Source organism: Stylophora pistillata, chromosome 11, assembly GCF_964205215.1.
Source record: "Stylophora pistillata chromosome 11, jaStyPist1.2, whole genome shotgun sequence".
NCBI lineage: Eukaryota > Metazoa > Cnidaria > Anthozoa > Scleractinia > Pocilloporidae > Stylophora > Stylophora pistillata.
Window position 1 is genome coordinate 30,563,655 of NC_142529.1, and position 24,103 is coordinate 30,587,757.

At 42.1% G+C, this 24,103-nt stretch overlaps 2 protein-coding genes and 1 long non-coding RNA gene across 4 annotated transcripts; all 3 read right to left on the bottom strand.

Moving 5' to 3' along the window:
• Positions 1-40: 40 nt before the first annotated feature.
• Positions 41-4,321, bottom strand: LOC148721143 (uncharacterized). Its single transcript, XR_015993204.1, has 2 exons — positions 3,458-4,321; positions 41-1,096 (listed from the first exon to the last, which is right to left on the bottom strand). It is a non-coding gene; the product is annotated as an uncharacterized LOC148721143 (long non-coding RNA).
• Positions 4,322-4,342: 21 nt separating this feature from the next.
• Positions 4,343-8,699, bottom strand: LOC148721144 (uncharacterized). The gene has a single exon (XM_088738483.1). The coding sequence runs from the start codon at positions 8,295-8,297 to the stop codon at positions 5,721-5,723; it is 2,577 nt and encodes an 858-aa protein (XP_088594609.1). The 5' UTR covers positions 8,298-8,699; the 3' UTR covers positions 4,343-5,720.
• Positions 8,700-12,058: 3,359 nt separating this feature from the next.
• On the bottom strand, positions 12,059-23,521 carry LOC148721145 (uncharacterized). Of its 2 annotated transcripts, none has more exons than XR_015993178.1 (2): positions 15,317-22,133; positions 12,059-15,181 (listed from the first exon to the last, which is right to left on the bottom strand). XR_015993178.1 is itself a non-coding variant. In XM_088738480.1 (2 exons), the coding sequence occupies exon 2, from the start codon at positions 21,980-21,982 to the stop codon at positions 15,614-15,616; it is 6,369 nt and encodes a 2,122-aa protein (XP_088594606.1). In that variant the 5' UTR covers positions 21,983-22,305; positions 22,441-23,521; the 3' UTR covers positions 15,157-15,613. The 2 variants fall into 2 exon arrangements, 1 of the variants encoding a protein (XP_088594606.1); XM_088738480.1 differs by adding an exon at positions 22,441-23,521 and having other exon boundaries at positions 15,157-22,305.
• Between the last annotated feature and the right edge of the window lie 582 nt (positions 23,522-24,103).

Genomic DNA, 24,103 nt, shown 5'->3' on the forward strand with positions numbered 1-24,103 from the left:
GGTATCTTCTGGAAACAAGCAAATAGACGTTCAGCTCAAATACTGTGTTAACACAATGTTTGAATTTTTCATTCATTGTTCAATAAATATTGATTGTTATAGAACATTTAATTTTTAATTTTTTATAACCCTGAAGTTTACCAATGAATGAAAAAAATATACATCAAAATATTTGGCTATGTAAAGTCAATGTTACAACAGAGTATCAGTAATAATTTTTCAAAGGATTATGGAAGTTGTATAAATACATAATTATAGAGTATTTCGTATCTAAACCTTTAATGCTCATTCACAGAGCTCTTTCTTTGTTTATGCATGTATATATCTGTCCTAAATGACTAACTGATGAAAAAATGTAGGCTTGTGACATACAAGAATGTAGATTTTGTGTGATCTTCCACTGTACACTGTGCCAAGGTATCCTGTTCTGTATCTGATAAAACTCTTCAACACCCTCAGTGATGTATTGGCCATAAAAAGAATTATATCGTGGAGGGATGAAGTATGTTAGTTCACCATCAGCACAGCTTATAATTAAGGTAAAAAAATATGTAAAATATGGCTCATGTTAAGTTTAGTCATTGCAGGATGTTGGTATTTCAGGTATTCAAATTTGTTTATGTGTCCAAGTTTCAGTGTTACAGTTTTGAACAAAACCTCACTGTATTTAATAGATGCCCTTGTATACAGGTATGCCATCAACATGTACTCCTTGTTGGGAATATAACAGATTAGATGCATGGTTTACAATGTAGTTGTACCAGCTATAGGTGTCATACATCAACTTGTGAGGCTGTTACAATGCAGTCATTATTGATGGCTGTGGTGGTAGGTTGGTGAAATACACAGTGTATCAAACAGCCTTGTCAAAGCAGACTTTGTAACCATATTAGGTAGCAAAGAACAGCTGGTCTTGTGGACTGGAATTGTCTATCAGATGTGCATGGTATTGGGTACCCTTGGTTATCCATCTGCCATAGCGAGTACACTTCCGTTTTGCATGAATCCACAAACCAGAATTAATCAATGGCACCAAGAGAGGTACATGTGCTGTAGATATATCATGTAGATACAAAAAAAAAAAAAAAAGAAAACCCTGAAAATTGTAGAAAAAAGATATCCACTTTCAAATGACTGAATAATATTTAAAAATTTACTCTTAACATTGCATCAAGGCAGAATTAAAAAAATAATAATAATAATAACTAACCTTGGTCAAAATGAATGTCTGAAGGCTATTTTTTCTTTGTTGACATCACTAACACAGTTAAACACAATAAAAAATCTAAGTAGTAGTAAGTTTAAATAATTATTCATTAAAGTGCCGGTCTGAGTTAGTGTAGCAATTAGCAAGTATTAGTAAGTTTAAATAAATTTTATTAAACTGCTGGTTAGAGAGCTAGTGTAGCAATTAGCCTTATAGAGAAATATCAGAAAATTATAATTATGGTCTTCAGTGTGCTTCCAGAAATTGTAAAATTTTAGAATGTTGCTGGCTATAAAGTCTAATTTTGTATGGACTTGAAAATTTTTCGTAGACTAAGTACTTTATCAAGGTTACCTATAGTAACATTCTTCACAAAGCTGTGAAGGACATATAAATTGGCTTATTATGTACATACCGAGATTTACGCGACAAAAAGCATCGAGATAAAAATAGTCTCTTTGCGTTAAAGGAGCCAGTTTGTTGGTCATACGATTTTTTTTCACTAGTGAAAAACAACGGATCGACGCTCTGATTGGCTACATCATTATTTTCACTAGTGAACAAAACCATGTTGCTCGCTCCCGCTCCTCTTGACTGACAAATAGCACATTTCTAAGAGCTTAGGCACATTTTTCTTTAGAAAGATGGCTTCAAATCAGACTAACTGTTTTCAGAGCCTAGATTCATCAGTAGAAGAGTTCATAGACGGACAGAAAAATGAAAACATTAAGAGAAAGACCAAACACGATGTCGCTCTGTTCCATGAATTTCTTGTTTTGAAAGGCGAAACGAGACAAATGGACATAGGGGGATTTTCACTTCTTTATTTCAAATTTTGAACTTCCATAGAACTATTTCAACATATTTTCAGGATGTCTTAATTTATTCTACCTAGTTCTGCCTTTTAACGGCATTTTCGCTTGATAATTTAGACGTAAAGAAGTATTTTACAAGGAAGCCATTTCAGAGCAACTCCCGAACGGCGGTTTGACCGTGCGTTGCTTTCCTTTGAAAGAAATAAAGATATGTTCACCTCTGAGTTCTGTTCGCTTATGAATCTCGGTATGCGAACAGAACTCAGAGATGAACATATATTTATTTCTTTCAAAGGAAAGCAACGAGGCATCTGAGTAGTCCAGTGGTCACTGCACTGGACTCTGAGTCAGATGGCCCAGGTTCAAGTCCTGGCTGGGGCTTGACGTTGTGTCCTTAAGCAAGACACTTCACTCACATTGCTTCGTCTTTTCGGATAGGACATAAAGCTGGAGGTCCCATTTCCTGCACCTATCAATTAGTTAATTTCGGCAGGGAACATTAAAGAACCCACATCACGCGATTACTGTGATGTGGTCTGGCCTGTTTACTGGGAATGGGGGGAGGGGGTATCTGTAAAATTTCTCCTTTATTAATTGCAAACTGCTGCCGGCAGTCAGGAAAAGTACCCCGCACAGTGTTGTAAAGTGCATTAGAGCATTTACATGGAAATGCGCTATAGAAATTGATCTATACTATTATCTATATTATTATGCATATAGTAAATGAGTTACTTCACGGTCAGTTTGGTCCTACAATTTTTATTCACTCGTTGTGTAAAACAAACTCACTCGCTGCGCTTGTTCGTTTTGTTTTACACAACTTGTGAATAAAAATGGTATGCGCTCACCAACTGTGAAATAACCTATAATCATCATCACTGTAGTATGACTGAAGTGTATCTGCAGATTTTACAAGATGTGGTATATTTGTATAAATGTCATCTATCAGAGTATGGTAGTCTGTAGTATACTGGTTAATCAACTGTCTAATATATAGATTTAACCAAGCCTAAAAACGGTGTTCCCAAGTTCGTAATATTAATGACAACATAAAAGATGTGCATTTTCCAAGACTTGCCTGAGTCACCCCTCCCTTCGTTTTGATAGTCTCCCCTGCCCTACCCGTACAATCTGAAGGCACGTACCCACGCTCGGTCAGTCACGTGACCACCAAACGAAAAGAGGTTGACCATTTTCCATGGGTATGCGGCTCTGCCCCACGCGCGCTTCGGAGCCCCGCTATCAAGTGACCTTTGCGAGTACTTCCCGAATTAATCGAAGACAACCAAACAATCGATCTAAAGCTCCCGCCGTTTTTTAAGCCTTATTTTGTATACTCATACTTATAATCAATTGCAAGCTGCGGTAAGCTTAGCCCCCTGCAAAGCAGCAAACCCGAACAACGAGATTAAAAAGATATATTAGAAAGACTTACCTGTTGTGTTCTGTAGGTTACGAAGAACGAACCATGAAAGACTCTAACTTCAAAACAAACGATGCCAGTGTATTCGCCAGGCTACATTCTGAACCATTTACGCCGAAGATCTTCAGTGTGGATCTTTGCCTTTTTCCATATAATCCTTTAAAAATCTTGGCGTACATTTCGCAAACCTTCGCCGTGACCTATGAGTGCAATGCACCTTGGTATATTCGGCCGGCCCGGTGGTTCACTTACGCCAACAGAATACATTACAAATTCAAATCGGTCGAGCGTCGATACATCCAAGAATAAAAGCTATAGCCAAAGAAAAAAGCCATTTCTCAAGGAAGTCAACTCACGTTCAGTTCAGACACGACTTTGGCACTCGCACGATGTACATTAATTTGAGCCCGCGATAGTCCCCCGTTTACTTTTCCACCGGTCATTGGCCCAACGAAGAAAAAAGTTCACAGGAATCGACCAAGCGCTTTTTTTCTCCCCACGATCCCCCAACACCTCCAATACTCATAAATATACGCATTCACTCGTAAAAAGGAATTATCACTCTAAAATGAGGAAAAAGGACAATCTTAAATGTGTCCTCATCTGGTAGGCAACAGGTTGGAGTAAGGCAATCTGTTATGGTATATATGCCTCACAGACTTGCTGATTGTTGTTAACCGAGCAGAAAACTGCATTAATTCTCACGGATATGTGGCAATGTTTTATGTAACCTCATTCCAAAAGAATTCTCATCTTCCTTTGAAAAATGGAGAAAGAGAAACCTTGGAATGAAGTTGGGGTGTATGTTTTCATTGAGTGGTTTGGCAAATGTGAAATGGCTTAGTGTAACTTTGGTGTGCTCTCTGATTCCTGAAAAGTCTATTTGATTACATTGGCTACGAGATCATAATTTATTAAAATTAAAGTTAGGTTTTTTTAAACATTTACTCATAAACCTTTACATTATCAAAGTGCACTAATATATTATACTTTTTGAGATCCCTGAGATGTAATACATGTACTTATATTAACCTAATTCTCACCAATGCACAGTTGCTTCGAGAAAAGTTGTTGGAAAAAAGTGTAAAAGTGCACGAGGCAAACCCGAAAGGTATTGGGGGTAGTTTTCAAATCCCAATTCATTGACTTCAAGGTTTCTGAGAAATCTGAGAAAATGCAGTTGCGAGGGCACAGCAATGTGGATTCGATGAATTTATGTTTTCATTTCACTTATTAAAACTCACTGATTACCGAATAGCCAAATTTTCTTTTGAGATTGACGCATGCACTTTTGCCCTTTTTGCCCACAACCTTCCTCAAAACAGCTAGATACTTATACGTGTTCATTTGGTAGCCATTTCTCACTTTCTTATTCCATGTTTGTACATGTGTAAACTCGTCTAAATACTTCTAGCTTTTCCTTTTTAAGCCTTAAGTCAAGGTAATACTCAACTAGTCCGCTGTTTTGAGAGTTCTTTCGTCCACGTGAAGAACCTCAACATATAAACAGTTCCTCCCTTCACAAAAATACAGCTTTTAAGTGAAGATGATGTTTGCAACCATTCCAGAAACAAAATAGCAACTTAAATTGGGTGATACAAATTAGGTATTTTGGTTGTTTGTCTTTGCCTGCCCCTGCTAGTCCCCTTGGTTATACCAGGTAGCCACTTCTCTAATTTCATTGATCAGCTTGAATGAGTATTTTAGGTAAGAAAAAGTTCATATAAAGATTGTTGTTGTGTTATTGTTAGATATATAATTAGCCAAGACAGAGTAAAAAAAAAATGTAATAATAATTGCAACCAGTTCAAATGCAAACGAAAAAAAAAAAAAGAAACAGATAAACTATGCAGCCGGAAGCAAGCGCGGTCTTGAACGCTCATCAACGATTATCTTGCCTGCAAAAACACAGCCTATCACGAGTCTCAGATAGCTCAGTTATAGAGTGTCTGCAGTACTAATCAGGAGGTCATACTATTGACTCCATTTTGGAGCACTCAGAGTTCTTTTTTCCCCGTACGCCTGTGTCATGCACTGAATAACATCACCTTGCACTTAGAAACACGTTCATTCAGAAAAAAGAAGCTTAAAATCAAGAGCACGAATTTCTTTTCATTAAGAGGCAAAACGTACTTTTTGTGCTTTTTTAAGTCCTATGTGAACGCGCATCATTTGCGAAACTAAAGTACATTACAAACGCAGTCAATTTACCGGTAAGTAAATAACCAACAATGTCACTTCTCCAACTAATGGTTCAGTTCAGTCTGGAGCTATATCATCCACAGCCTGGGTCGTCTGCACTCGCGCTGGTTGAGGTGGTTTGGAGAGAACTACGAAGGAACATGCGCAGGAGCTGTGCAACTCCACCAGCTGGAAATACGTTGTTTACATCAAAACCATCCTTATTCGATGGATCCAGCAGTCGATTGGCTACGGCTGCTTCATTCCCTGGTACTAGGTCTTCCTGCCTCAACATGTACTTCCACGTTTCCACATCCTCGCGAAATGCATGAAGCATTGACCGCCTCATTTCCAGCTCGGAATTAAGGCAGATCCTGTAATACGCATTGCTCCAGCCACTTCTCAACATTTTAAGGAAACTCTCAGTCTGAAAATTGTGGCTTTCCATCATTTTTTTGAGATCTTCTACCAAGGACTTTTCAAGAGGATCACGGATTTCATCACCGTTTAAAGCTTTCTCCGCTAACTCTTTGCCGACTTGGAGGTACATGTCTTGCATGTCATGGTATCTATAATTTGGACGTTGGTTGCCACTTTGCTGAGGGCTCTGCAATACAGCATCTGTCGGAACTTCTTTGTTTTCTTGGTTATCATTGAGGCCTCCCAGTTCAGCTGCTCCTCCAGGCACCGCTCGCTCGCCATCTTGATGCGGTTCATTCTTTTTAACTTGCTTCGTATCTTCTCCATTTTGCTGGATCAAAGCTTCGGCAAACTCCACTGGACTTTCCATGATCTTCTCCAACATCTCGGCCAAGGCTGCCAGATTTTCGGGCTTGTCGATGTAATCAACACCAAAAAGGTTGTAGGATCTTACGAAGAAATGTCGTAAGTCTTTGTCTTTTAAAGCTTTTAGCAGGTTTCCGAGGAGTTTCATCATACACTCGGCTCTCTTGCTCTCGGTCCACATCTCGGCGCCAGTCTCCTCTATTGTTTGCAAAAAGAGGTTCTTGAGGTGGAATGACACCAAACCTTCTGGGCTGGAAAGATAAGCACGGTAAACCTTTTTCAAACAACGGTAACAGTCGCGTTGGATGTCGTTCATCTCTTGGCTTAACAGGTACTCTGCATGAGAAAATGAGATTCTGAAGTCGCAATCTGGATCTTTACTGTACTTTGGAGGCTTCACAACCAAGTGGTAGCCTCCTTTAATGATCTTATTCACCAGGTCACTGGAAGGCCATTTTCGCTCTATTTCGAGCCAATCTCGTGCAGGATTCGGCCATCCCAGAGATCTTAAGGCTAGCACAAAATCCACTCCTATTTTTCGTTTAAAATGGGCTGTGTCGTCTTCAGAGGGTTCTTTGACTTCAGCTTCATTCCCGAATAAATGGTCATTGAATTGCTTGAAATATTTTCTTGCTTCACTTTCTCCTGTCTGATCGTCTTTTTCACTTTGAAATGCGGTCTTCTGTTTTGTTTTGGTTTTATCTTTATCCTGCTCGCGATCTTGTTTTGCCTTAACGGTGTTTCTTGTCAGGTTATTCGCATCTCTGTTAGTTGGTTTTTCAGGCTGAAGTTTGCTTGGACATCCTGTGAATTCCATGGCATGAGAAGGGGTGGACTCTGAGTTTTGAATCTTAAGCGTCTGGGTATCGTTGCTGCTTGATGGCATGACTTTAAATCCATGATGGATAGTTCTTGTTTTACTTCCGCCTTCAACTGCGTTACACTTTGGTGGCGTGACGCTTGAATCATCAGGACACATCACATCCGCCCGACTTACGTTTACGTTTGGTGATTGGCTTTTAGTAGGTTCCATTAGGGCTCTGAATTTTTTAAGTGCATCGCTTGACATCACTTTCTTGAGGTAAGTTGGTAAGCCTTCGAGAATACCATCAGGGCCACCTTCAGCCAATTTCTCCTGTAACCCACTGGCATACTCTAGGAGGTCGTCCAAAGCTGCGGCGTGCTCCCTGGTATATTCGACTCCCTTCATCGAGCATAGCGCACTAAAGAACCATTCCAACTCAGGGTTGTTCAAGCAATCCAGCCGCGTCGACTCCGTCATCTTTTGCAATTGTTCGAGCATCGTATCACCCGAGTCCTTGACATAAAGGGTGAAAGCTGGGCCTGTTTTCTTGTTCTTCCAATTCACAACGAACGGAAGAGGGTTTTTGGGATCATCCTTTGATAATACTCGCCATGCATTCATGAAATAATAAAAAAATTCAGAAGATTTGCTGCCATAGATTACGGGATTGAAGTTCTTCAGTGCTGAAGTTGCCAGGTATTCAGTGCCTTCTACAAGGCACGACTGCAAAACGGGATGGTCGCGTGCTCTGATCCTCGCATGTAATGGATTTTCCAGTAAATGATCGACCATTTCTTTGTTAATCAAGAGGGCCTCCGAGCTTGGGAACACCATGACGTCGTTATCCCCATAGTCATCGGGTGAAACACACTTTAAATCTTCAGCTGCACTCCCGTAGAGTCTGACGATGACTTGATTCTCAGTAAATCGCTTGAAGAGTTCCGTCAGCAACCGTAAGTGTGCACCAAGGAAGTACTTATTATACTTTTTGATCAACTCAGCGTCTTTTCCTCGCTCCCCAAGTCGTTTGAAAACAGCGTTCAAATCTCCTTCATCCACTTGCTGTCTTGCCGAAGTCATTTTCACTCAAAAATGAAACAAATTCTAACTGAAATTTTAAGTTACCGTTATACGACATCATCTGATTGCCTTCGGTTTCCACTCATAAACCTTTCTCTTTCGACGCAATTAACCTTCCTAACCAATAGGTTTCTTTTGAAAAGTTGGAAGTAGAATATGATTACTTCTTTTTCCGTTACGCGCTTTCTTTCGTGGTCAATCGTTCGTGTTATCGACCGTCCATCCCATAACACACGAATAATTCACTCCGCAAGTATAGGGCATCGAACTTTAGGGTATCAAAGTAGGTCTGAAAAGTGTAAGGGCATTTGGATTGGGTGCCGTATAACCAAAACCAGAGTTGTCTGAACGGCCGATCAGTAGAAAGGGAAATGTCATTGGGATTAAGTAACTTAAACATTACCCAAAGGGGCTAGTCATTATCCATTATTGGAGAGGGTGGAGGATTTTTGAGGATCACATGGTTTTCGGGGGAATGGAAAACAGTCGTCGCCAACTCGATATGAAGAAAAATGGATAATCGACGGACACGACAGTGAGAGGGGACGTTTAAGTATTTTATTTTTTCGTAACTATTGTTTGCACGACCCCACCAGCAATGCTGATTTTACTTATCGTGCTAAAATAAAGTTCTCACTCACAATTTTCCAAGCTCTAGTGCTGCTTGCACGCTTCGAGGCCAACGACGATAAACGGCCCGTTTTGTTGGTTATAACTCAACTTACAAGCATAGAGGATCAAATACTCGCACTTGAATCTCTTGGTTTACAAAAAGGATTTGTATCCGTTTGAACGGCTTCGGTCATCCGTTCGTCGAAATCAGCAGCCCGTTCGAACGGCTTGGTCACCCGTTGGTCGAAAACATCAGCCCGTTCGAACGGCTTGGTCATCCGCTCGTTGAAAACATTAGCCCGTTCGAACGGCTCGGTCATCCGTTTGTTGAAAAACATCAGTCCGTTCGAATGACTTGTATTGTCCGTTTGGAAGGTTCATACTAGTAACGCCACCCGTTTATGGTTAGCCAAATGTTGCAAAATTCAACAACTTGCATATTTATATTCAACAACTAATATTTATGCTCAACAAAATATATTTTTATGCAACAGTTTACAGTTATATTCAACATTTTATGATATTGATGTTCAACGACACACATTTTCTTTTCATATTCAACCAAAATTATTTTCATTCAACAACAATATTTAATCAACTTCAATCGATATATTTATTTTACTCGACAAAATTAATTGTTCAACTTCAGTCCAAACGTTTTACCCAACAAAAATGATTACTCAACTTCTAGCATGCATAGTATTTAATGACATACCTTCTAGTATGACTAAGTGTTTGAAAGTTCCCGGACATTCAAAATATCGTCATTTAACAAAATTCCCCGCCCCTACCCCCGAACTACCCCCAAACATGAAACCCATTCCCTTCCAATACAAAGATTATGGAATGGAACCCGATCATTCAATTTGCGCCAAAAATCAAAATGGCAGCCATAACACTAGACGAAGATTCATTCTTCAATTGCTTTGAGGATGTTATAAGCTTGTTAAATGTTTGTGAAGCGGGAGAAAACAGTATTTCCCGACCATTTCTGTTAATTTATTATTTTATTTCAGATGTCTACCAAAGGGAAAATAATCCAATCAATGGTCATGTATGAGGTCATTTCAAAACGTAAAATGGCTTTGGATCAGTTGAGAAAAGGATTGATTACCGTTGGTGTTCTTGATGAGATGTCAAAGCACCCACATTTGTTTGAGAGTGTGTTCACCTTTAAACCTGTTGAGCTGACACCAGAGATAGTTAGAGAGTATCTCAAATATCCAGATGAATTAAGTGACCAAATTGAGTAACAGATATACTGCTAAGTTAGTACAGTTTGGAGTATTCCTTAACCCCAGTTCTGTCAATTTTCGGCACCAACTGTGGAACAAAACCCTTAAATTTCCAGCAACCTCAGTCAACTCTCCTTCGCACTCGTTTACAATCAGTAACACGTTTTCGACAAATTTTGCCGCTGATTCTAAGCAATTGATCACCCTCTCCATAAATGGTCGGGAAATACTGTCTTCTCCCTCTTCACAAACATTTAACAAGCTTATAACATCCTCAAAGCAATTGGAGAATGAATGTTCGTCCAGTGTTATAGCTGCCATTTTGATTTTTGGCGCAAATTGAATGATCGGGTTCCAGTCCATAATCTTCGTATTGGAAGGGAATGGGTTTCATGTTTGGGGTAGTTCGGGGGTAGGGCCGGGGAATTTTGTTGAATGACGATATTTTGAATGTCCGGAATCTTTCGAACGCTCAGTCATATTAGAAGGTATGTCATTAAATAACTATGCATGGTAGAAGTTGAATGATTGTTTTTGTTGAGTAAAAAGTTTGCACTGAAGTTGAACAATTAAATAAATTTTGAGTAAAATAAATAGCTATTGAAGTTGAATAAATATTGTTGTCGAATGAAAATAATTTTGGTTGAATATCATATGAAAAGAAAATGCGTGTCGTTGAACATAAATATAAAATGTTGAATATAATTGTAAACTGTTGAATAAAAATATATTTTGTTGAGCATAAATATAAGTTGTTGAATATAAATATGCAAGTTGTTGAGTTTTGCAACATTTGGCTAACCATACCCGTTTAATGAAAATAAATTCATTACCAGAAATCGGAGTCATTTTGTTCACACGATACTTTCTGAATGCGGTGTACTCTTAGTTGAAAGGAGCATGCCCGAAGGTATCGGATTACGTGAAAGAATATGGCAAGATCATCCTCGGAGACCCAGGGGTAGTGAGTCGATTTCAAGTTAAGGGCAGAAGAGCCCCTGGGGACATTGTCTTACAAGACTAGTTCCAAACGGTCGCAGTCGTTCTGGCATCTGATTGGTGCCAGAAAATCTTTGTGTTTTTCTGCCCAATCAGAGTGAAGTGTCGTTTGGAGTCCTTTCGTGTGTTTTAACACGCATGTATACAACAAGCTCTGTTGCACGCTATGTTTGTCTAGGCCGTGCGACGAAGCTTTGCCCGAGGCGAAAAGTTTCAGTCTCAGCACACAATGTGAGAGAAATCGATCAGATTGTGCGCGAAATCTTACCGGAAATTATACTGAATACTTTCGCAGGTATCACAAGAGAACGTGTTCAAAAGTTTGCGAGGTTCGTATAAAACATAATGGTTGCAGGCATTGATATGTCGCTTTAAACGTTAGATGAGATGTAAGCTTAAAGCTTTTAAGATTTTTTGTACAATTTGTTGTGACTGAAACTTTTCCAATCCCGTGAAGCCACGTAGGTATGTCAAGCAACTGGCGCTTATGCTTGCGTAGCTTTCTGTGCGCGCCAAACTCTAATCGTTGCCTTGTAGTAAAGTCTTTACAATATCGCCAAACTTGCAGATAACGTCAAGTACGTGGACGACCTTCAGCAAGCGCTTAAAGAAAGCTTAGCTGTGTTTCCGGTTATCTAATTAAAATCTGAACAAAAACTAATCATCGAGAACATCGTGGAAAGGAGATATGTTTTCGGACAGCTACCGAAGGGGTTTGGAGAAAGTTTAATCTTTCAACTGCTGCGTTGAGTGTTCAAATTCTTGAGCTCGAAAGGCCACGGATTCTCTTCTAGTCCCTTGGTCATTGTCATTTCACCTCTTTTATCGATTGTTGAAGACCAAGTTAATTACCTTTGATCATTTGGAATCGATGCTGCTTTCATCGGGGAAAACAAAACCAAAGACCAAGAAATATTGGATGGAAAGGGCAGGCTTGCTTTATTGTAAATGTCAGCTTAGTACAGGGTTATCTACCCACATCTAATAAACAAAAGTTTCCACGTTTAGCTTTTATTTTTAATTTTTCAAGCGAAGATTAGATTAGATTTTGGCCGGGCGTGCACAAAAAAATGCGTAAGCGCCAGTTGCTCTACATACCTGCGTGGCCCTTGCGACGAAATGGCTTCACGGGATTGGAAAAGTTTCAGTGACAGCAAATTATACAAAAAATCTTGAAAGTTTAAGCTTTCATCTCATCTAACGTTTAAAGCGACATATCAATGCCTGCAACCATTATGTTTTATACGAACCTCGCAAACTTTTGAACACGTTCTCTTGTGATACCTGCGAAAGTATTCGGTATAATTTCCGGTAAGATTTCGCGGACAATCTGATCGATTTCTCTTACATTGTGTGCTGAGACTGAAACTTTTCACCTCGGGCAAAGCTTCGTCGCACAGCCGAGACAAACATAGCGAGCAACAGAGCTTGTTGTAGATGTGCGTGTTAATACACACGAAAGGACTCCAAACGACACTTCACTCTGATTGGGCAGAAAAACACAAAGATTTTCTGGCACCAATCAGATGCCAGAACGACTGCGACCGTTTGCAACTAGTCTGGTAAGACAATGTCCCCAGGGGCTCTTCTGCCCTTAACTTGAAATCGACTCACTGCCCCTGGGTCTCCGAGGATGTGGCAAGATCGGTTCGAAGCAAAGAATGCGTAAATTATGTTGCTCTGAATAATCTTTCTTCGGCGGATTTTGAACCTTTTCTACATGCAAAAGAAATTATAAACCCGGGGCGAAATTATATCAAGTGGAGAGACTTGTCAGCAAGCGGAAATCGTCGAGTAAGGAGGTATGAATTAATTTATATGAAGCTCATCTGCAAGTAATTCAATGTGTTTACTATTAAACAGAGCTATAAGCGAAACTTAGTAAGCACTAAGATGATGTGTAATTTCACCTTTATACAGGATGATGAATATCTGGTAAAATGGAAAGACTGGCCGGCCTGGGCAAGCTCTTGGGAACCGTCTAATCAACTGTTGTGCATTAGAACATAGCTAACAGAGTCGCGCAATTAAATTCATTATACGTGAGTGTGCTCAAAATCCCGATAGTGCACTCTGATAGCGTCAGCAAATCCGACTTCGCCAGAACTTTTTTTTTCGCGCGAGCGGCCATTGTTAGCGCGGGGAAAACGAAGACAATGTTTCGACCTTTTCCCTTGGGCTAGAGCTCTTAACTGAGGCAGAAAGAGAGAAAAACAAAGGAAAAGGAGACTCGGAAACAGCGCCGTCACGATTCGCTTCAACTGATATTGTTGTCCGTTTTTCGCGTCGGATTTGATGCACAATTCCACCGGCTATGTTCTAAAACAATTGGTTCATGCTTTCAGCTGTGCACTATCGAGTTATGGAGCACGTGGGAAGTTTGGAGAGCACTCAAGAAGCTAGAGTTTCCCTCGGCTATCGCCTCGGGCAACTCTTAGGCTTCTTTCGTGCTCTCCAAACTTCCCGCGTGCTCCATAACTCGATAGTGCACGCTAAAGCATGAACCAATTGTTAAATAGGCTTACGCTTAAATAATAATTTTTTAGTTCTTGGTTATCCCTTTAGGTCCCAGTAATGGTGTCTTGGTAGTTTGTGCAACAGGCCCAGTAATAGTTCCCTGCATTAAATGTTTCTTTACAATGTTACTACCTAATCAAACAAACAGGTCATAAAAATGAAGGAAGTGATCACCAAAGGTTAATATTTCTTGATGTTTAAACTTTTCTTCATACCATATATAAGAAATGAGGAGAAAATGTTGAGGAGAATATGCATAGTCAAATCTGGGCTTAAAGGGTTACGTGTTATTTGATGTTTACAGTGGCCTTAAAAACTAAAATATTATTTTGATATTTTTTTTTCTGTAACTAAATCTTACAGTGGTTACTCTAATCCAAAGATCAGCAAAGAAATACTAGAGAAGGCTGCTGATGTTTTCACATATGCAATATTAGGCATTCTTAAAAGCAAGGCAGTGAAGGCAACCTACTCAGTGGAAATTGCCATTGACCATGATATCATTAGATATATATTTAGAGGACATGGAACATTGTCAGGGGATGGGATTTCGATGCTCTATGAACTGAGTGATTTCAGTAGGTTTTGCCTTCCATCGTACTGGTATTATTATTTAAAGGAATTAGGACAAGGTAGTGCTGTACGTTTTCCCCTGAAGTTAAAGCTAGTGCTGAAGTTTTCAAAGAAACGTTTTACCTTTTCAAAAGGTGCACTTAGACAGGCATCCAGGTCTCCAGTAGAAAATGTTCTTATTACAGTAAATAGAAGGGCATGTGATGGACATAACATCTAATTTAGAAAAAGATTATTGTTTTGAATGAATGTCAGGTCAAAGTTGTTGAGATTTGTTTCACTTTTAGTTTTCTCTGCTTTAATTAAAGTTTACCTATGATAGACACAAAATAAGAATATGTAAGGGTAAATACTTTAATAATACTATCTTTAACTGAAATTACTTGTAATTCTAACTAAATCTAAAGATATAACATGTTTTCTTGTAAGAAATGGTAAATATATCTCAGTGCATTTTGTCATACACATTTTGTCAAAATTGTTCTTTTGTCAGGAGGGGGCAAGGGTCAGCCATTATCTTGAATTAATTTGCACATTTAGGGGGTATACTTAAAGAGTTCAATGAGTTCTCTCTTTTTCAGTTTGGCCAATCCCTTTACTTGAATATTTTTTGATTTTATCCTTTCTTTAAGTTGAGAAACACTCAGTTTGCCAAGGTCTTCTTCTTGTTCTGTGAGCTCATCTGAAGGGCCTGGCTCTTCACTTGTGATCACTTGTGATCTTTGCCTTTTTTTCCGAGTTTCAACTATGCCTTCTTCCCAGTAATTTTTGTTTTGTTTGTTATACTTTCGTTTCTCTCTATCATAACCTTGTAATGCTATCTGCCTTGATTCTGACTGAAGAACATCTCTTGCAACATCCCTGAATAGGCGTTCCTGTCGAAGCCTATCCCAAAGTCGATAAGAACGTGACGAGGGACAGAATCTTTGTAGAAATCCCCGTTTTATTCTGAAAACAATCAGTTAACGGCTAAATCACAATGCTGCTAAGGTTACGAAAGTTACCAACATACCGACAACCGGCTAAAATAACTAACAAGAAATCCAAAAAATAAGAACGCCAAGATAAAACAACAAAGCCTACCGATTATCGACGTTTGGTAAAGGATCCGGAGGCGGACAAGGTAAAATTAAACAGCTTCGAAAGATACAAAATAGCTCGAGCACATGCACGTGGAAAAAAGGAGCCGTGTTTTTTTTTTTTGTATGCCCGGATGTCGGGTGAGAAACCGCTGTCCAAATGAGGGCGTTGAGCAGAGGCCTCAACATGCTCCCCCCTTTGAACTAGCTAAACTTAAGAGCACGTTCAACAAGGCTACTCGGATCCTAACAGTTCGTAAAAAGCTCAGCGTTAAAAAAGGCAGACACTAAATGTTCGTTGCTAATTTGACTCCTCCAGAAGACACAACTTTGAGATTGGACGCAGCAGCGTCGAATTCTTGGTCTTGATCTCGGCTGTACGAACCAGGCCATCCTTGCCAGGAAACACCTTTGTAACTCGACCTAGCAACCAGTGACCACGAGGGGTATTCTCTGTTACAACAAGGACCAGGTCGTTGACAGCCAAGTTGCGCCGTTTGAGAATCCACTTCTTGCGCTCCTGAAGCAGGGGTAAGTATTCACGCAGCCATCTAACCCAGAAGTGGTTTGAGAGAATTTGGCCCCTTCGCCATTGCCTGCGGGAATACAGGTCTCTGTCTTGGAAATCTCCTGGCGGCAAAGACATCCCTTTTCGTTGTTGTAGGAGATGACTGGGAGTAATGGGTTCGCAGTCATCAGGGTCGTCGCTGCTTGGGCATAAAGGCCGACTGTTGAGTATTCCGACTGTCTCAGCAAAGACAGTTCTGAGGGTCTCCCTGGTAATGAAGGCATGAGGGTGACCTAGGATGGCCTTCATGGTACCACGGACACTCCTGATGAGTCGCTCCCACACCCCGGACATATGGCTGGCGGTTGGGGGGTGGAAATGCCACTTTGTCAATGGTTGGCAATGCCATTCGACATCTTTCTCATGCAGGGATCTCTGAATGATGTTGTGGTCCAGGTCTTGAATGGCATCTCTAATTTCCTTTTCACCACCAGTGAAATTGGTACCATTGTCACTCCAGACTTCCTTGACGGCCCCACGAATGTTAATAAAGCGTCGCAGGGCTTGGATGAAGGCGTCTGACTCTAAGGATCCAACATCCTCAATGTGGATAGCCCTGCAGGTGAGACAGACGAAGATGCATCCATAAACTTTCTCAGAGCTACGACCCTTCTTGACGTGGAAGGGACCGAAGAAGTCCACCCCCGTGTAGGTAAAGGGTGGCTCATGAGGTGTGAGTCTGGGCTTCGGTAGGTCTCCCATCATCTGTTTCATGACACCTTCATGTCGTTTGCGGCAGGCTATGCAGGAGCGTAGTATACGTCGGGTCAATGCGCGGGCGTTGAGAATCCAGAATTTCTGACGCAGTGTAGATAGCACATGTTCCCGACCTGCATGTCCAAAGATCTCATGGTGATGTCGAACAAGCAGTGTAGCAATGGGATGCTCGCTTGGGATCACCAATGGATGGATGGCTTGAAAGGCTACTGGTGCATGTCGTAGCCGGCCTCCAACGCATATTGTACCATTGACGAGGATTGGACTAAGTGTACTTAACTTACTGTCTTTCTTCACAGGTTTACCAGACTCCAAGGCTTCCAGCTCTCCTTGGAAATACTGCCGTTGGACCCTTTTTATGATGGCCTTTGAAGCGGTGAGCATCTCTGTTAATCTGATCCCGCCATGGTTAGATATGGCTGGTACACTGCATTTGGACCTGACAAATTGAAGAAAACGCATGATCAATGCCACAGTCCTGACCAGCTTAGGCCATGAGGAAAACTTCCTCAACAGTTCATCCAAGGAGGAAACAGCTGTAGCTGTTATACTCTGATTGGTTCTCGGAGTGATTACTTCCTTGTCATTCTCCAGGATGTCACCCACTTTGCGGTGAGGCCAATGTTCCTCTGTTTGCCATAAGAATTTGGGTCCAGTCCACCAGCGGCATCCAGGGTGAAGGGCTTCTATAGGCATGCCTCGAGATCCATCATCCGCTGGATTCAGGGTTCCTGGGACATGATGCCACTGATCGGGTGTAGTATGCTCATGGATTTCCTCTAATCTGGTGGCAACGAAGCGATGGAATCTTCTCGTTTTGTTCTTGATATACTGGAGCACTGTTAGTGAGTCGGTCCAGAAAACAATGCAGTCGATGGGAAAATCAAGCTCAGCCCTAATGAGGTTGCTGGTTCGGACTGCCATCAGGCTCGCCATGAGCTCGAGGCGTGGGATGGTTGGTCTCCTGAGGGGTGCATTACGGCATTTACCGAAGACAAAGGACCAGTGTGTTTGGTCACCATGGTTGTCACTCAGTCTTAAGTATGCAGAGGTTGAGTAGGCATACTCACTTGCATCGCTGAACATGTGGAGTTGAACTGTGCAATTGCTCGGCATACTTAAGTTCCTGTAGCAGCGAGGTAACTGGATCTCCTCAAGCTGTGGAAGAGAATGTGTCCAGCGTCGCCAAACTTTCAAATGGTGGTCTTGGATTTCTTCGTCCCATCCAACCTTCTCTTTCCAGAGATCTTGAATAAGCACTTTGACTGGGAGCACAAATGGTGACAGGAATCCGAGAGGGTCGAACAGCGAGCTTATGGTGGAGAGAATTCCACGCTTCGTGGCAGGTTTGGTGGAAGTCACTGTCTTGAAGCAGAATACGTCCCTCTCAGCATCCCAGTGAAGACCCAAGGTACGATTGATTGGTAATCTGTCCAACTCAAGGTTAAGAGTTGGATTGGCTCTTTCTTGGGAAGGAAGCGCAGACAGAACCTCTCTTCTGTTGCTCAAAAACTTGGTCAGGTGAAAGCCGCCCTCTTTCAGCATGGCAACCAATTTAAAGGCAAGGGTGATTGCTTGATCAGTTGTCTGAATAGACTTAAGGAGGTCGTCGACATAAAAGTTACGACGGACGGTTTCTGCAACTTCGCTGCCATACTTGTCCTCATTATCGTCAGCAGTTTGTCGCAAAGCTTTATTGGAGCAACAAGGGGAGGATGTGGCACCAAATATGTGGACCTGCATCTGGTACTCCTCGGGTTCATCACTGAGATTTCCAGTCCACCACAGGAACCGAAGGGCATCGCAGTCTTCAGCAGGTACCCGAACTTGGTGGAACATCTGTTCTATGTCTGCAATGAGAACAACCTCCTCCTGTCGAAACCGCATAAGAACACCTGCTAGGCTGTTGATATAATCTGGACCTTGTAGGAGTTCATCATTCAACGAAGTGCCTTGAAACTTTGCCGCTGCGTCGAACACTACACGGATCTTGCCTGGTTTGTTGGGGCTAGTAACAGGATGGTGGGGAAGGTACCAGGTCTTGTTACTTCTTTGTTCAGCATGTTCTTTAGTGAGCTTACGAGCATGGCCTTTGGCAATGTAACCATCGATAACTGAACGGTACTTCTCATGCAGGACTTCATCCTTCTCAAGGCGTCGCCCCAGGTGACGGAGACGTATTTCAGCCATTGCGCGGTTGAAGGGAAGGTCAGGTGGATCACGTCTCCAAAGGAGTCCCATGCAGTAATGGTCATTTGACTTTGAAATCGTGCTGTTAATAACCCGTTCGGCATACCTGTCTTCAACTGACATGGACTTGTAAGGTTTGGTAGTGCCAAGAGACTCCGACTCCCAGAAGAGTTCAACTTGATGGTGGAGGGAAATGTCATTGGCGGAGGTATGGATGTGGTAAACATTGTGGCACTGTTGTGTCGTTCTTTCACCTGATCTACCGAGGACAGCAAAGCCAAGGCACGAACGGATCGCGATGGGGTCATTTGGTCCTCCATGACGAACCTCCAGGGGAACAAACACTTCAGGAATATTTGTCCCTATGATGAGCGAGATCTTCTGCCTTTCAACTTCCGGAAAAGGAACATCTTGAAGATGCGGCCATCTTTCTTTGCTTATGGCTATGCGCTGGTGGCGCAACGGGATGTTGAGCTCTTTCCCAGACCACACTTCCTTAAGCTGAAGCTGTTGTGGCTGTTCGTCAATGAGAGACTCAACTGCAAGATTAACCCTTTCTCCCCTTTGAAGCTCATTGCAACTGCTCACAGTTGAGAGGAGTAAATGGTCAGGTCGGCCACGGAGTCCTAGGGAGCTGACCAATGATGGGTCCACGAGAGTGACTTCAGATCCGGAGTCTAGCATTGCGTAAGTGGTAACAGCCAACCCATTACTGCCAATTACTCGCACCGGTACGACCTGTAAGAGGACTGTTTCTGAATCCCCTGACCCTGCAGTGGCACAGACAGGCGTTGAGGTTGTGGCATTGACTCCTGAAGCTTGGTCCTCCGAAGTAGGATTTCCAGGTGTCTGCTGAGCCTGTGTTTGATGAAGGAGCGAGTGGTGGAAGGCACCACATCCTTCAACTCGACATCTGAACCTGCTGGGGCAGGTATCTGTTGAGTGTTCGGTACCCTTGAGGCAGTTAGGGCACAGCCTCTTCGTAGTAACGAAGGACATCCTTTCCTTTGGCGTCTTCGCCTTAAATGCTTCACATCGGTAGAGTGGATGTGCTTGACCACAGTGGCGACAGCTATTTGTTTTGTCTCTGCCTCTCTTTGGAGGCGTCTTAGGTGGCGGCCTCCCACCATCGTTGATATTCATTGTGTATTTAGGAGTGTCCATTTTCTCATTTGGTGGCAGCCGTTTGTTCTTGGAGTTGTTATTGTAGTTGAACTGCTGGGTTTTGCCACTGACTGGGTGGTTAGCAATGTTTGCATGCTTGTTCACAAAACCAACAAAATCCGTCAGAGTTGGGAAATGTTGGCCCTTTGTTTCCAAGTCACAGGCCAGTGTGGCAAACTTGTCCTGAAGTGGCTTTGGTAGCCGTTCTGTCATGTAAACAATGTTACCTTGGTTGACTTGCGACAGACAGTTCATGGACGTTAGCGTTGCAAGGGCTCTTGTGGCAGTATCAGCAAATTTCCGAAGGTTGATCTTGTCGCTGACAGATATGGGAGGACCCTTTACCAGACTGTTGATGACAGAGTTAACAATCACACACGGTCGTCCATACCGTTGTTCGAGGATTTGCAGTGCTTGATGGAGTCCATCTTTGGATGTCTCAAGGCCTGCTACTGCCTGTTTGGCGTCCCCATCTAAGAACTGCACTAGGCGAGTCATTTTGCTGCTATCATCCATATCTTCTCGTGACATCACTATGCGCTCAAAGCGTTGCTTAAACAAGGGAAACTCTGCAGGGATGCCACCAAATTTCTGAAACTGAATAGGTGGGAGGTTTTGGTTGTATGCAAGCTTTTGTTGAGTGGTTGAAATCTCTTTCATGGCTGTAGCAACCATGGCAAGAACTTCTCCCTGAACAGAAGGCATGGGCGTTGCATTCACACCTGAGGTGCCCAATGGAGGCTGAAAGGGCGTTGCCCAAGGAGAAAGGCTGCTTGTCACGGGCACGCTCGGACCACTAACAGTAACAGATGAAGCACCACTCTGAGAGGTGTTCACAGTCGTCACTGGTAGTTTGGTAATGGGTGGAGGCTGATAGAGCAGTGTCGGCGGAGTGAGATTGTTCATCACAGGTGGGCTGAGACCGCTGACAGCGGCTGTGGACGGAACACTGGTCTCGGGTTTATTCAAGGGCATGATTGAAACTTTGGTGGAAGCTGACATCAATGAACCCTGCACTACGGATGTAGACGGATTGGGCTGCACGAAAGAAGCATGGCCACTTAATACCAGTGGACTCAGATCACTCGCCAAGGTTGTGGATGAAACACCAGGGAGGTGTGCAGGCATGGCCGATACATCGGGTGTCACTGGTGGTACAGAATGCGTGACAGAAACCAACGGAGGATTAAGAATGCTGCCAGACAAGGGTGGCGCACGCTCGAAAGATGTTGACTCCACTAACGATGACTCGTTGTCTGAAACTCCCCCTTCCATTTCTTCCGTAAGTTTGGCTTCTAAGTCCGTAATGGCAGCTGCCTTTCTTGCTTCGGCGAGCTTGAGGTCTGCCTCGGTCTTTAGGGATTCCAGCCTAATGATGGCCTTTAGTTCCTCTTCCTCGGCTTCTCGCATCCGGGCAAGTTCACGTTGTTTTCTTTTCAGCTCTAACATCCTCATTTCTTCTTCAATTCTCCGTTGTCTCTCTTGTTCCACAAACGCAAGAGCCAGTTGAGCCTTTTCCGCCTCTAATCTGCGGGCTTGTGCTTTCGAGCTGTAAGTGCTGCTTGAGCGTCGCGATGATCGGTGACTACGTGAGCTCGCGAGTCCCTGATGCCTTAAACCAGTCGGTTTCTGCAAATCCTCCATTACCCACTCATTGAACTTGGTTGCTGCGTTGCAAATAAAGTTTTCAACACTTGTAGAAAGGCTTGTCCTTTGCTCAGCTAAAATGTCGAAACGTTCAGCATTTTCCGTTCTTTCGCCTGGTTCAGCGACATCCATAAATTTATTGTGTGACAAAACGAAGTTCTTCCACAGCGTTTCGTAATGGTCGAACCTTTCCTTTACTAAGGTCACATTCGACGGGTCTTCGTCCTGTAACAATGTTTCAATTTCGTTCTGAACTTTAGTAAGAGAGCCAAGGTGACCAGCACGAGAGCGCTGCAGGGATAACGCTTTCTCCCGCCTGACATCTTCGGAATTTAACAGTGTGGAGGGTCGCGACTCGCGTTTGTTGACATCGTTGTTTTCCATTTCACAAGGAAGGAACTTCTAATTTGCTAACATGTGAATTAACGAAGGTGGAACGTATCGAATTTTAGCGATTCGCAGAATAATTGTGGTGTTTTCGACGGAGGTTGTCGCTTGTGAAGGTGAAGGTTATCTAGCCAAGTTGGCCTTGTGCATGCAAGCGAATCTCAATAGTTAATCAGTGAACGGCGCGATAATTGCTATCGAGACGGCGAAAACAAAGCTAATCGAATAAAACCATGAATAGGCGTTCCTGTCGAAGCCTATCCCAAAGTCGATAAGAACGTGACGAGGGACAGAATCTTTGTAGAAATCCCCGTTTTATTCTGAAAACAATCAGTTAACGGCTAAATCACAATGCTGCTAAGGTTACGAAAGTTACCAACATACCGACAACCGGCTAAAATAACTAACAAGAAATCCAAAAAATAAGAACGCCAAGATAAAACAACAAAGCCTACCGATTATCGACGTTTGGTAAAGGATCCGGAGGCGGACAAGGTAAAATTAAACAGCTTCGAAAGATACAAAATAGCTCGAGCACATGCACGTGGAAAAAAGGAGCCGTGTTTTTTTTTTTTGTATGCCCGGATGTCGGGTGAGAAACCGCTGTCCAAATGAGGGCGTTGAGCATAGGCCTCAACAATCCCATTTATTGGATTTCTGAAAAAATATCCTCTTTGCATCATCATTGTTCTTTTCCACCCCTTGCCCTGTGAATTGCTTCATGGTGGAAAAATTTTTTATGAAATGTGGCACATGGTAGGGTATTGTGTGCATGTATGGGGTAACTCTCTTTTTGTCATAATTCATTCTCTTTCCAGCTAGTGAGCAAAACAGGTCAATGAACTTTTTCCCCTTTTCTTCAACTTCAAGATACTGTCTAGCTTTTGTATCATAGTCACTGATTATGTTATAGAGTTTGTGGAAATCTGACCAAAGCTGGACCACTGTTTGCCTTGTTTCAGGGTAGAGAATGTCAATTTTTGCAAGTTGGGCTGGAAGGAGTTCCATCATTTTTTTCTTGTCAGATCCAATGAGACTTGTCCATTCATACGAACCACTGCCCTTTCCATCAGAATTTTTTTTTTCCCAAATAGAAAATGGAATGCCAATTTTATTGATAGTAGAAACAAGAGATTCCAGGTAGATCCCTTTTTTCTCCTCTCTCTTTTTTCTCATGTCAGCCTCGCCATCTCTCTCCATTACCTCAGTGATGATGTTTTCCGTCAGGTGATCAGTAACTCTCATCATCAGGTGCAGCTCATCTAATATTATGTGATCAAGTTCAATGTTGAACAAGGGTTTATTAATCACAGAATATTTTTTAAGGGGCAGCATTGATTTAATGTGATCCAGGGTTCTCTTCATCTCTCCCAAATTGTAATGGTTAAGAGGCCTTGATGTGTCCCACCTATCCAACTTGTGAATCAAACACCACAGGCAAGCATGAGTGGAAGTGGCACCACTGAGGCCCATAACCATGAGCAGAAATTTATAGTCTCCTCCCAGAAACATTTCAATTTTTACTTGTTTCCCATCAACATCAATGAAACCAGCTTCTAAGACAGTGTTGATTTCATTGATGGCTGATGAAAAAGAGTGTCATATTTTTCTGGGCCATTGACAATAGCAATTGTTCGGTTTCCTCTTGAAGACATGACTTTCTCAGCAGTTTGCAAAAGGGAAAACGACAGGATCATGAAGTTTGAGCTTCTTGACATTTTGGCCCCATCACCACTAATCTTTACCTTAACAGGCTCATTTATATCAAATGAGGGATCATTTTTCTGAAGGTCTTTTATGTGAACTTTTAATGTCTCTGTAAATGATATTTGAGCACCTGGATAATGCCCAGGAACTCTTTCACTTGTGCAAATGTCGTTCAGCTGCTTTCGTTTTTGCTTTATCAAATATGATTTGGGCAACTCATCACACATTATTGTCAGTTCATGGTAAAGTTCATCGCTTGCACAAAACTTATCTAATAAGTAGAGGACTTGTTCCACTTTATCATCATCTTCCGTCTCAGAACCTGCCACCAGTGTTTCTCTGTGCTCCAAATCAATGGTGTATGTCTTTCCATGTTTTTGGTCCACACCTTTTAAACAAGTCAACTCCAGA

Excerpts from the sequence above, each read along its gene's own strand:
- LOC148721144 (XM_088738483.1), bottom strand. The coding sequence starts at position 8,297 with ATGACTTCGGCAAGACAGCAAGTGGATGAAGGAGATTTGAACGCTGTT.
- LOC148721145 (XM_088738480.1), bottom strand. The coding sequence starts at position 21,982 with ATGGAAAACAACGATGTCAACAAACGCGAGTCGCGACCCTCCACACTG.